The sequence below is a fragment of the Nelumbo lutea genome, chromosome 2, assembly GCF_056320005.1.
Source record: "Nelumbo lutea isolate HS-2025 chromosome 2, American lotus-T2T, whole genome shotgun sequence".
In the NCBI taxonomy this organism is placed as follows: Eukaryota; Viridiplantae; Streptophyta; class Magnoliopsida; order Proteales; family Nelumbonaceae; genus Nelumbo; species Nelumbo lutea.
The window spans coordinates 112,133,957-112,148,271 of NC_142685.1; the positions used below are offsets into that span (position 1 = coordinate 112,133,957).

The 14,315-nt window shown below is 38.6% G+C and overlaps 1 protein-coding gene across 1 annotated transcript; it reads left to right on the forward strand.

Annotated features, from left to right (window-relative positions):
* The first annotated feature begins 7,796 nt into the window (after positions 1 to 7,796).
* On the forward strand, positions 7,797 to 9,377 carry LOC148872840 (uncharacterized). The gene has a single exon (XM_088969386.1). It carries the CDS (start codon positions 8,018 to 8,020, stop codon positions 8,966 to 8,968), a length of 951 nt encoding a protein of 316 aa, XP_088825512.1. The 5' UTR covers positions 7,797 to 8,017; the 3' UTR covers positions 8,969 to 9,377.
* Positions 9,378 to 14,315: the final 4,938 nt, after the last annotated feature.

Sequence of the window (14,315 nt, forward strand, 5' to 3'; positions counted from 1 at the left end):
GACCTGCGGAGCAAGGCGAGGAATGAGCTTCGCCCACTAAGGAAACAGTCGCCATCCCGGCCTCGGCTACAGATCTGGCGCGAACACTACAGAGCGGTGCCTCCGTCAACGAGCCTTTGCGAACTGAACTAGTGAGTTTCTTACTCCAAAATTTATACATTTTTGCATGGTCCGCGGCAGATATGCCCGGTATTGACCCCGACCTTATAACTCACAAGCTTAACACTGACCCTGTAGTCAGACCCATTAAACAGAAGAAACGCAACTTAGCCCCAAAGCGCAGGAGGGCGGTCGACGAAGAAGTCGAAAAGCTCCTCACAGCGGACTTCATAAGGGAAGTTCATTACCCGAGCTGGGTAGCCAACCCAGTGCTGGTGAGAAAAGCCAATGGCAAGTGACGCATGTGCGTCGACTACACCGACCTGAACCGAGCTTGCCCAAAAGACTGCTTCCCCTTTTCCCGAATTGACTGCCTGGTGGATGCGACCTCGGGACACGAGCTGCTAAGCTTCCTGGATGCCTACTTAGACTACAACCAGATTAAGATGGACCAGTCCGACCAAGAAAAAACCAGCTTCATTACCGAGTTCGGCCTGTACTGTTACAAGGTCATGCCCTTCGGGCTAAAGAATGCTGGTGCGACCTTTCAAAGACTTGTAAATAAATTTTTTGGCCTTTAATTGGCACGAAAATCGAATGTTATGTAGACGACATGGTCGTCAAAACACAGTTTTCGCGAGAATTAATAAAAGACTTGGATTCTGTCTTCCAAATTCTGCGTCAGTATAACATGAGATTAAACCCAAACAAATGTGTCTTCGGTGTCACCTCGGGTAAGTTCCTAGGGTACATTGTCAATCGGCGCGGCATTGAGGCCAACCCGAACAAAATAAAGGCCATCCTTGATATGAGACCACCTTGGAAAGTAAAAGAAGTTCAAAGGCTAAACGACCGCATAACCGCTCTGAGCCGCTTCATGTCGAAGTCGGCAGATCGTTGCCTGCCTTTCTTCAAGGCAATCAAAGGCAAAGGGTTTGAATGAACCCGAGATTGCCAGCTCGCGTTCGACGAGCTAAAGACTTACCTCGCCACCATACCAACCTTAGCCAGACCCGAGGAGGGCGAGGTCTTAGAACTGTACCTCTCAGCGAGCGACGAAGTGGTCAGTTCGGTATTAGTAAAACAAGTAGATCAGGTCCAGCGACCCGTCAATTATGTTAGTAAAATTCTACAGGGAGCAGAAACAAGGTACCCGCAGATAGAAAAAATCGCCTTCGCACTAGTGATATCAGCTCAGAAACTCCGCCCGTACTTCCAAGCTCACACCGTCGTTGTCTTAACCGACAAACCCCTAAGACAAGTTTTGCTGAAGCTCGAGGTCTCCGGTATGCTTGTCGTTGTCTTAACCGACAAACCCGTCAATTATGTTAGTAAGACAAGTTTGTCTTAACCGACAAACCCCTACTAGGGGCCCGAACTCACCCTTGCCCCAAACCGGAAAGTAATCCACTGGCCTGCCTTGCAACAGTTCGGGACATACCTCGCCGAACTGACCTGCCTTGCAACAGTTCAGGACATACCTCGCTGAACTGACCTACCTGGTAACAGCTCGGGATACACCTCGCCGAATTGACCTGCCCTATACATACCTCCGAACTCAAGACTTCGCCTCGCTCACCACTCCACACCTTCAGGGCACCAAAACCAAACAAATCGTACTATGCCTGACACTGAGGAAGTCCGTTCCCAAGGGCGCCGCACCTAACTGGCTTGGGATCTAGCGCTTGACGGCCGCACTCTAAACGGCCACCTGCCACCGCCACCTGACACCGCCATCTCCAGTTAGAGAGACGGTTAGGCAGTGATGGTTCTGTCCCAACAGAAAGGACGACAGCCGAACTGACAGACGTAAGGGTAATCATACCCGACCTGACAAGGGCCTCGGAGCGAGTGTGCGAAGTGATTATAAGAGCCCCCTGCCCTCAACGAACAAGGTATGTGAACTTTGCGCCATCTAGTCTACACTTTGCCTTTGAGAGATTACTAACTTGAGCTTCGGAGTTATCACACCGGGTTCCCCCCGGAGTTCTCTCATTTTTCCCGTTTCAGGCTCCCCGATGCTCCAGCTCAAAGACGAGTTCGTTGACAGTTAAGACCGACCGGATTACGCTCCATCATATTTGTTTGATAGAAATGATACCAAATAACAAAATCTTAAAAAAAAATAGCATTGATGCCAACCATCACCTTAAATTAATAAAAATTAGTAAGGTTGTTAAATAAAAAACATTAAACAACCAAATAACATGAAAAAACATAAAAAGATTAGTAATTAAAATAACTTCCAACTAATTTAAGCAGTAGTATATTTTAATAAATTTAATGTACGGGTCGAGGAGAGTCATTAACCAAAATCGACCGGTACAGATTGAAAAAATCCCAAAGACTTAGCGGGTGGAAATTGCCATCCTTAGCCTGTTTTTCCCCTTGACCATCTCTCCACGTGGCAAGCTAAGAAGGAAATGAACAAATTGATGATGGTTCGAGTTAGCCAAATAATCCTTCCACGTGGCAAGAAATGTTTTTGCATAAAACATCTCTTTCTTTTTCCCTCATTTACTTTTCCCTTTTTTTGAGCAATGCTAGTAATTAGGGAGCAACAGCCATTGATGCAACTAAAATGGCAGGAGGACAAATCATGGGGTTTTGACATTTTATGCAAATACATAGGTTTCCCTTTCACTTGCCGTGCAAATCCCTCTTTGCACCGGTGGAAATGCTTGAGAGGGCAATAAGACAATTAATCAGATGTACCTTTTGTACACGGTAAAACATATATCACAGACATTGACACACAACCCGAGCCATGAGTTGATGAGACAAAGCAACACGGAAATAAAGGTCAGATTTCAGAACATAAAAGACATAACAGAAACCTGTGATAGGTCTTCCTCCCTATAAGAATTAAAGTAATGAATAGAAGCTTCCATGAGGATGATGGGTGCAAATCGGATTAGATTGAAGTCAACCCAAAACCAACCCGAGTTGTTTTCCACCCTAACCCTAACTTAATTCATCAAATTGAGCTTGAGTTAGCCTTACTCCTTTACTTCCTTTGTGTTGGTTTATAAAAATGATGTCATTCTCGCTTCTTAGGCTTAGGATTGGCTGACTAACCCAACCAGAAGTTAAACACCAGATTCTATTTTACAACCCTAATCATACCTCAACTCATCTCAATCCCAACTTTTTTTTTCAAATTTTTTGAGATTGAATTTGGGCTAATACGCTACAAGTTGCACCTTTTGAGGGTTTTTTTTTTCTTGCAAATAATCCAATATTTTAAGGTTGAATTTGGGACTATGAGCTAATCCACCAAAGTTGCACCTTTTTTCTGGGTTATTATTATTATTATTATTATTATTATTATTATTATTATTATTATTATTATAGCATGTGAAAATAATAGGGGGTGTGTGGTCATCAAGTAGGATCCGGGGTTATCAAGTAGGACCCAGGGTCCTATTAGCATGTTTTATTATTATTATTATTATTGCAAATACTAGCATGTTTTATTATTATTATTATTATTATTATTATTTTATTATTATTATTATTATTATTATTATTATTATTATTATTATTATTATTATTATTATACTATCATTTTATGGGAGTGTGGTTATCAAGTAGAACCCGGGGACACAAGTGGCATAAATGCCATGCCAATATAAGAGGGGGGGTGTGGTCACAATTCATATAGCATAAATCTATTCATTACGGTAAATAAAAGGGGGAAAGTTGGTTAATGAGTATCTTTTTTCTATTTATCGAATTTATGGTGTTCTTTTTACAATAAATACTAAGTCCCATGTAAAGTCATCTTAATTTACTTGGGTAAAACTTACCTATTCATCTCCGGAATGGGTAACTTTTCCATCAGAGAAAAAGTGTATAAAATATAATAAAACAAGTTTATCCATATTAACATTGATTTTTTATGGGTAAAATAAATCATTATAGCACTTTCCTGTAAATCAAAAGAGTATGGATAAGTAAAACTTACACGGATAATAATTACCCAGAAAACATTTAACTACACAAGTGACAAATTTATAAGCAAACAGCCAAAGTCTTCAGTTTTCTCCACAAACTAGGATTTGCCTTGTAATGATCCAGTTTTTTTTTTTTTAGATTGGATTTGGGCTAAACTGCCACAAATTGCATCAATTTGTGAATAATCTAATATTTTTTGAGGTTGGGCTTGGACTAATTTGTCATAACTTGCGCCTTCTTTATTTATTTATTTATTTTTTGCTCAATTTGAACAGAATGAATACAAATGCAAATATATACAATGCAAAACCTTGTATTTTGTATCTATATTTTATGTAATTACATTTCACATATTTGTATTTATACTCCTTCTATCCTTTGATAATAATCCAATTTTCCTAGGTTGGGTTTCCACATATGATGATTAAATATGGAGGAGGTCCAAACCCGATTAATATCAACCCTTAAATGGGAAGTTGGGAACTTAGTATTTTGGTGGATGGGTCGCTTTAGAATTCTCGACCCAAACAGCCAGACTGATGGGAATGAGCCCCGTAATAAATGAATAGGTAGGGAAGGAGGAATTGACGACATGACACCTCAAACTCACACCGTCACACCAAAGCCATAGCCCGTGGATGGAGATTTATTGGAGAAGCTTATTCCTTCCTTCCCCCTTCAAATGGACAACAATGAAAAGACTTTCGGCAGGAAAAAGAAAAATTAAGAAATTCTGGGAGTCAGCTCCGTGTGTTGATTTTAAACTGGATTAAAATAAGGCGAACGCCACAGCCGTCGTGGCCGGGAGAGGAACGAGGATGGCCGCCTCCGCCTGGCCGGATGTTGTTTAATTACCAAAATATCCTTATATTTTGTGGATAAGCATTTTGTACTTTTCTTGGTTCATCACATCTCAACATGCTTTACCCTATTGACCATTGACCAATGATGGTTAGACTCAATTTAGAAGGAGTATAAATACAAATATATAGTGTAAAACTTTGTATTTTGTATTATTTAGTATGTATTTACATAATATATATTTGTATTTCTTTCAAATGAAGCCCTATGTATTCATTTTTTATTTACACTATGATATGATATATGAGCATTTCGGATGCAACTTTTGTGGGTTAAGGTTTTAATTTTGTAAAAAAAATCAATAGATTCAACCCGAAACCAGAGTTTGAAATAGTATAAATTGTTAAATGGGATTAACCCGACTTGTACACTTGGCATTCATTGGATGGTTCACGTGTACATGTCCTTTCACTATTTAATTCTAATCGTATGGTCATCATTATTATGACTGGAATGGGGATCCATCGTATAACTATCATATCATGTCATGATTGTGAAATCAAGCATGAAGAAAATATGTTATAAAAAAAGGGAGAATGACGGCTCAGCCTAGGGTCAGAATTTGTAGGCTCAAAGTACTGTTGGAGTAGACGTCAGCTCGAAGTTGATGTCAATTCACGGGCAAACGTTAATATATAAAATATGGGTTGTTGACATTTTGAATATTTATAACTCTGCAGTGGAAATCATAAATCTACATTGGGCCTGTCCATACTTTTTCGATAAAAAAAATGCCATTTTTCTAACTATTAAAAAATGGATAGTTGTTAGAAATAGCATAGAGAAATTATATTTGTTAAATAGCATAGAGAACACTGATTATATTTGTTAACCACATGAAAAAATGGTCATTAGGTGTCCCTTTGAATACAGGAATGCCGGATGAAATCCTTATAATTGTAGTCTCTCCATATTAAGGTTAGTGGACCTTGTGTGTATCCTATTCTATTTATTTATAATTGTACAGTTGTCATCAAATAAAGATATTATGACAAGAGACATATTGATGTATGAGACACATCATATAATTATCAGGCCATTGTCTATGCGTAAGCTAGGAAAAAAAAAAACTATGTTAAAAAAGGCCATTTTACGAGCATAGGAGCCATGGATCATCAGTTAGTAATGGCATACCAATGTTTTAAAAATTGATTCAAATGTGTCTGACCTTTCAATGTCAACATTATATATATATATATATTTTTTTTTTATTTTTTGATGTGTGCAAATATATATTTTATTAATAAATAGTGTACAATTATGTTCTGCTATGTATGTATGTATAATTTTATATTTAATTTATGTTCTGGTCGAAGGGGTTAATGGTTGAATCACTCAAATTATATGATTTTTAATCAAATCAACATTTTTTTACTGAATGATGGATTTTAACAGAACCAAACCTAGAATCAAGGTCAGGTGACTGTTCAAATGGTTAATTAAACAGGTCAACAGTGGGTTGAAAATACTCTAACATACAAATAGCATAGAGAACATTAGTTATTTTTGTTATGAAGATGAAAATGGTCGCTAGGTATCCCCTGAATATGGTGGTGCTCTCTATAGCAAGTTTAGTGGGACCTCACATGTACCCAGCTCTATCTAATATCTCCACTGTATAATCCCCCTATATTGCGCAATATGTAATGCAAAGAAAAGGATATTCAATTTTCTTTTTTAGTTCATGTTGGTTTGGTGGTGACTTATGATAACAGAGGCCCAATCCTTTTGCATTTCCTAAATTAATCTCCAATGCAGATGTGAGTAAAGTGAGAAAATCCAAACTGCTATAAAATATTGGTTGGTAAACTAACAAAAAGGAGTTGGTTGTTTTCAAACATCAACCTCAATTGTGGTAGGGAGGATGTGGAATCCAAACCATCCAACTGATTGTTGCTTGGATTGAAAATAGGAGATCAAATCAATCCCCACAAGATTGTCCTCCACAACATCCCACAGTATATCCCTGCCGTGTATTGAGAACATCTCCTGATGATAATACCAGAAATGATGATATCATCAATGGGAGATGTTCCCAATACACGGTGAGAATGTGTTAATCATCATCGAGAGATGTTCCGAATACATGGTGAGAATGTGTTATGGGACATTGTGAGAGGCAATCTTGTGGGGGGATGATTTGACCCCAAATGATTCATTGATTGGAGGGGACAAATTGCCTCACTTAATAAAGACTTTTTATATATAAAATGGTTATTAACTTGTTTACCTAAGAAAACATGAATAACATTTACCTAGGTAAATAATTTCTTAAAAAACAAACAAGACTATGCATTAACTGAATAACAGACTATTGATAACGTCCCACACCAATGATAAATAACTTCCTGAGATGATAAAAACAAACAGGACTTAAATGCAATAAAAAGTTACCTGGGTAAGTAACTTCTTAAAAATGATCTCAACTTATTGCCACATGCGTTTTCCATGAAACGCAATCTGGTATTCTGGTTGGATTATTTATTAAGTAAATTGGAAGCTTTTGTTTCCCAACACCCAACTCTTTTTAATCAGGGCTCTATGTATGTTATGAAAGGTTGAATGGTTGACTGACGTGGAGTTTCATTATTGGTTATACAGCCCGAACGACAGCCTATCTGGTCATGCGTTTCAGGGTATCCTTTTGACATGAGGAGTGCATGTCAAAAACAAAAAGCTTGACATGAAGGGTATTTTCGTCAATAAAAATGGAATTGTATGTCCAGACTACAGAAGGATGAATTCTAGAGGTCATTGGTCAACCGTGGGAATGAGGTAATATCATCCTTGTTCTTCAAGCCACCACATGATTTCACTTCAAAACTTCAAACTTCAGACCCCTCCAATAGAAGCCTCTAGACACCACCCAAGAAGACTCTGCCCCCCAACCTCCTCCCTTTAAAACCCCCTCTCCTTCCCTCCTCCCTTTCCTCGTCTCTCAACCTCATTTCTTCAAATTCCTAGGCAACCTACCTCAGCCCTTCTCTCCTCACAAACCTTCTCTCTCTCTCTCTCTCTCTCTCTCTCTCTCTCTCTCTCTCTCTCAGGACACAGACAGGAAGCCAGAAGAGACGAAAGCAAAAAGAGGCAGAAGGAACACATGGGCACTTTGGTCGGACATGTAGCCCCGGGCTTTGGCTTCCTTGTCATCGGATTGTGGCACCTCTTCAACCACATCAAGCTCCATGCTCTCCACCCCAACAACTACTCATCCAGCCCCTGGTTCCCTACCTCGAGAATGAGGTATTTGGAGCTCTACTTAATCATGGGAGGGAGCTGCGCCTCCATAGCTATGGAGCTCTTCATCGGCCCGGACAGGCACCAACCGTTCGACCCAGATGGAAGCATCCCCTCCAACCACCTCCACAACTTCGAGCACGCTTCCATATCTCTGTGCTTCCTCATGTACGCAGCCTTCGCGATCCTCTTCGATCGGATTCGACCGAAAGCCCACTACGGCATCACCCAATTGCTGGCAGCACTCGCCTTCGCCCAGCAGCTTCTCCTCTTCCACCTCCACTCCGCCGACCACATGGGTATGGAAGGCCAATACCACCTGCTTCTGCAGATTGTGGTTCTCGTGTCTCTCATCACCACCCTCATGGGAATTAACCTCCAGAAGAGCTTCCTGGTGAGCTTCGTTCGGTCCCTCAGTATTTTCTTCCAAGGTGTCTGGTTTATTGTCATGGGGTTTGTGCTCTGGACCCCGGCCTTGATACCAAAAGGATGTTTCATGAACGATGAAGATGGGCACTTCGTTGTGAGGTGCCAGGGCGATCACGCCCAACACCGAGCCAAGGCGCTGGTTAACCTCCAGTTCAGCTGGTTCTTGGCCGCGGCTGCCGCTTTTGGTGTTTTCTTTTATCTAGCTTTGCTTAAGATTTACGTCGAGAAGGTGGAGTATTTTTCACTCGGGAAGATGGAAGAAGAAGAAGATGATGACGATGACGACCTGGAATCGCAGCAGAAGAGCAACCCAGATGGGTCCAACTCCAAGAGTTTTGTTCACATAAACAAGGGATTAACAATCTCCACGGACATGGAAAGGTAAAGAAAGAGAGCTTTCAGAGGGGGAGAGAGAATGGGAGTGATGATCAGTTGATCACAGATTAGGGTCCAGTGATTAGGTATGAGTTTGTTTTCTTCATTTTTATTTATTTGAGTGAGCACCTGGGAATGCCGGGGTTATGGGGGAGTGGGAACAGAGACCAAATAAGAGAAGTACACGGACGGAAGTAGGAGGGGAAGATGGTTTGAAAATTCAAATTGTTTGTTTTGTTTTGCCCTTTTGTTTTTTTTTGGTTGTCTGGTCCTTCTGGGGCTAATCTCTTATCTGAGAGGGTGAGCTCCTTGTGTTTGGATGTACATAAAAAAATGTCCAAGCGTCATATGAATTGTATTTATTTAAACCACCAAGTTGTAAAGATGTCTACTTAATTTGGGCTTTAGCTTTTGTGATCTCTCTCATCTTGCTTGATGGCTGGATGGCAGTCTGGAGCTTGACTTTGAAAGGAAGAGAGTTGGTTAAGTGGGTAGTCCCTACGACTTAGGCTGTGGCCCCAGGGGACCCAGCTCTATGGATAAGGAATATATGTGGACCCAGCTCAATGGGCACAAGGGGTTTTGGTGCATTACTGTTTACATAAGATGGCTTTGGCCTCTTGACTGCTGGGTTGAAATCAAATAAGAAATTCTAAGCAAACTTGGAAATTATGTGTGGGAACAACGTAGAAAGAAAATCTTCAGCAGGTAGTCAAATACCTGATGGTTGGACAATACCCTTCTTTTAAGGGCCGTAAGACTGTTTTTGGAGGGAAAGTCCTCTAGAAATTTCCCTCAATTTTCTGTTTTTCTTTTACTTTCTATCAAACCAAACACAGCATAAGGGAGGAAAACTTTTCAACTAATAGGGGTGCAAATGGAATGCCTGATTTGAACAGTTTCTACTGCATCCAGGGCTTGGGCCTCTCCAAAATGTAAGAAATGCTCAATCCCAGCCTGCCCAAATTGCAACCCTAAGGCCAAAGGAGAAAGGACCATTAATTCTTTCTGAGGGATAGCTTTCAGAAATTGAATTCACTGCAAACGATAAAAGTGGAGGTGATTGGATTTGTCAAGTGATTTTCTCATCTTGCCTTCAACTACATGTTTTAGGTGATAACATATTTATCTTTATCAATTATAAGAGTCAAATTGACAACCAACATCTCATGGGATTCAAACCAGCCTTATCTCTCAAAAAATGAGTGAAGTTACATTGACAAAGAAGTGTGATCCATACATTTCTTAATTAATACTAAGTTTAACATTAACAGCTCTAAGAATCTTTGCTCTATAAAACTCTTTTCCGATACTCATTCAAGTGGTGGGTCTCAATTCTTCTGCTATACCTACAACATTGACTACGGGGTATAAAGTTAACAAAAGAAATGATTTGATTTCTATCTAAATAGTTGATCTAGGGGTGTGTTTGGTATCATAGCGATTAAAATTCCTCAAACCATAATCCTATTTGATTGGATTCATTAAGGTATATAACATTTTTCTTCCTGATTTCCAATGTTTCTAGGGACACTTATTAAGAAAAGTTAATATTTATCCTAAAAACATATGAAACATTAGAGGGTTTCTCTTCTATTTCGGTTTTATTTAACAAAACCTATCTCATTCCTTTCCAACGTGCGATTCTCTTTAACTGGTCATACGTGAATCTCAACACTCAGGATGTTTCTCCATCAATTCACTTTCTTTTTCCTTTCAATTCCGAAAGGCTTTACCGTGTCAAATGAACTGAAAGCGAGACAACCATGGGTCAATCGGAAGAGAGAGACACCAATTTGTCGATTCAGAAAAGTCCATTTATGGTTCTCAGAATAAAAAAAAGTGACACTACATGATTCCAGCGTCACAGCCAAACAGGGCCTTAAATAGATCGGCCCCATGTAAACAACCTAAGGCATCCACAGACCCAAACACCAAGCAGTCTCATCATTTTGATAAGTTGCTTTTCTCCTGATAACCCGAATGTATATCAAAACAAAAGAAGCCCATCGGATCATTTGATTAGCAAGATATTTTCACAATTTGTGCATCTTCTCATCCAAGATCAATATAAATCACTTTCCTTTGTTTGGATCCGACCCGCAAAGCCACCCATTATTTTTGAGTTCTTTTCAGCTTACCCGAACCCGGTTGAGATCAAGCTTACTTTTGCTCCACCTCAAAACCTAAAATTAAACGAGGAAATCCTCCTTTGGCCTAATTAGGGTAAATTGCAATCACCTTTTCTAAAATTTCTAATACAGTTTCAAGTACTATGTAGAATCTTTTAAAAAGGGCATGAAAATATCCAAAATGCCCATATAATTATTATTGGGGCTGATTTCTATGGAAAAAAATAATACAAATTGTATGAACAACGAAAATAAAGAGAATTTGAAGTTGCAGCTTAACCTTTGAGTGATTGATATGAAGGGCAAATTTAGAAAATAAATCAATTTCAGAAAAGTGATTGAACGGGTTTGGAGTAGCAATTCATATGAAGAGAAAATTTAGAAAATAAACATAAAAGTAACTACATGGGTATTTTGGATAATTTATGCATTTTTAGAAGATTCTACCCAAAGGGGCCTATTTGCAACGAAAATTCAGGGAAGATGATTGTAATTACCAAACTTGAGGAGAGGTTTCAGCAACAGCCGGAAACTTTAGAGGAGGTTTCAGCAATTTACCCCCCTAATTAAGTAAACCTATCCAAATTAAAATGAGAAATCTTAAGGAGTAAGGATTACTAAAATATCTAGCTTTTCCAACCCACCAAGTCAAATTTGATTTTGTATTAGCATTTGTGTAAAAAGTACTTATATTCAGATTGAAGAGCTCAAATTGGATGTATGAATTGGAACGAAAAAAGAAAAACAGAATTAAAGCATAACAGAAGAATTGTAATTTGTAATACCATGCTTAGCTCAGAAAAATACTGTTTTCGGACACAAAAATGGTGTGTTTCCTTTGCCCTGAAATACTGCTAATGCCAAGAAGTGTATCAAAAGGTATTTTCTCTGTCGGGTAATACTGTCTTGCAATAATAATGAAACTGTTTTACAAGTAAAATTTAGATGTGGGACAATCAATTGTGTTGTTTAATTCTGTTTTTAGGTAATTTCTATTTTTATCAAAACCATTATATATCATCAGATATCAATTGCACTGTTTGATTTGCATGCTTTCATGTTATGATTAGGGTTGTAAATGGATCGGATCGGATTCAAATCAGGGTGTATCCTAATTCGATCTGATAATACAAATCTTAAATTTGATCAGATATAAAGATTAAAGATCCAATTGGGTCTCATAAATGTTGATTTGAATCCAAATCCACTAAAGATATTGAATATATGAATTTGCATTGCACTCATTTGCCCTCAATAGTTACACCAATGCCACTAAAATTGCACCGCAAACAAAAGAGGCCTTGGGAGCATTTTTGGACTTGGATATCTAATTTTAGAATTAGATGAGCATTCTTGCATACTAGTGTGAGTGGCTTTCTCTCTTTTATATTGGAAAGTAGCTTTCTACTTTGAAAAGTAATAAGAAGTACTTGGAATGAATAAAATTAAAAGCATATTTTATGAGTTTGCAATACAATAGCATAATCTTTAAACACTTCTGCCTTTTTATTCTAAAATAAAATTACGAGTACAATCTTGTTTAGCAAAGGCTGAGTTTGTCTGCGGTGTAAATGTAGACCAGTGTAAAACTCCACTCTTGATCTACATTTGTTGGTGTTTGTTTGCAGTGTAAAATTACATTCCCGATTCACATTTATTGGTGTTTGAATAGAATGTAGTTTTACATCATAAATTAGCACAAAACTCTACTTACAATAGAGCTTTACATATCGATGTAAATACTATATTAATAAAATCAATATAATATTGTTAGAGTATCTCAATAGTTATGATAGACTTGTAACTGGGATGGGTATCTCTGATAGCTATCCTAGATAACTGATCATGGTTATCTAGGATATCCTAGATAACTGATCACCTTATCTCATTATCATGTAATTTCCTAAATAAACTCTAACTCTGTGATTGTTATCTTCTGTACATAGTTATTCTCTTGTAACTTCTCTATTTAAATGATTCAAGAGACCAGTCATCACTAACTGAGTCATTCCATTCTCATTGTTTTTTTCAGCATTGCTCTTATATGGTATCAAAGCCATTTTGACAAATGTCATGGCTTCAGAAACAAGTACCACTACTCATGCTGTCCAACAACAAATGTAACCTGGATCGACAGATGGTCGAACCATTATGGTGGTCTCCCTTTCATTTTTTATGAATGTAGTCACAATAAAATTGGGTCGTACTAACTTCCTGCTTTGGAGCTCTCAAACTACACCAGCTCTCAGAGGGCATCGTTTATACGACTATGTGGACGGATCTTTTCCTTATCCTCCACTCTTCTTGGAAGATGGTAGTAGCCAAGGATTCAGCCGGAGCAACCTAGATTATGTAGCATGGATCAAACAAGACCAATTGATCATAAGCTGGTTATTATCTTCATTAACAGAGCCATTTCTGGCTCAAGTAGTTGGTTGTAAGACATCCAGAGAGGTATGGAATCGACTTTATGTTCTCTTTTCATCTACTAGTAAAACTCAAATCCATGATTTGAAATTAGAATTAGCTTATCTGAAGAAGGGTGCTCTTACTGTCACTAATTATGTTCAAAAAATTAAAAGTTTATCTGATGCTTTAGCTGCTTCTGGACACTTTCTCACTGATGTTGATCAAATTCATTATCTTCTTGGTAGTTTACTTGTTGAATATGATACCTTTGTGCTCTCTGTGACTACTAGACTAGATAGTCTTTCTTTTGCTGAAGTTCAAAGTCCGTTACTCTTCACAATCTGTATTGGATTCTCCTTCTACTAATTTGGCCAATAAGAAGAAAACCTTCAATCGCAATCAGTCATCTTCTTATAAGCCTCAACAATTAATAATGATGGTGGTTCCGACAACTCCAAGAAAACTTCCTATAATAACAATAATTGCAACAAATCCAATTCCAAAAACGCCATTGTGGTTTGTCAACTCTGTGGGTATCCTAGCCATACAGTAGCTACTTGCTGCCATTATCTGGAACTCACTTCCAATAAGCCTACCAAGCAAGCTCATACAGCCTCATCTTCACAATCTGCTCATGATGAAAATTGGTATCCTGATTCTGGAGCAACCAATCATATGACTTCAGATCTTGGGAATCTCTCTCTTCACGATGAGTATCATGGAACAGATCATATCTTGGTTGGCAATGGTACGGGTCTAGACATTTCTCATATTGGCTCTTCTATTCTAAATACTGATTCTGGGTCCATTGTCTTG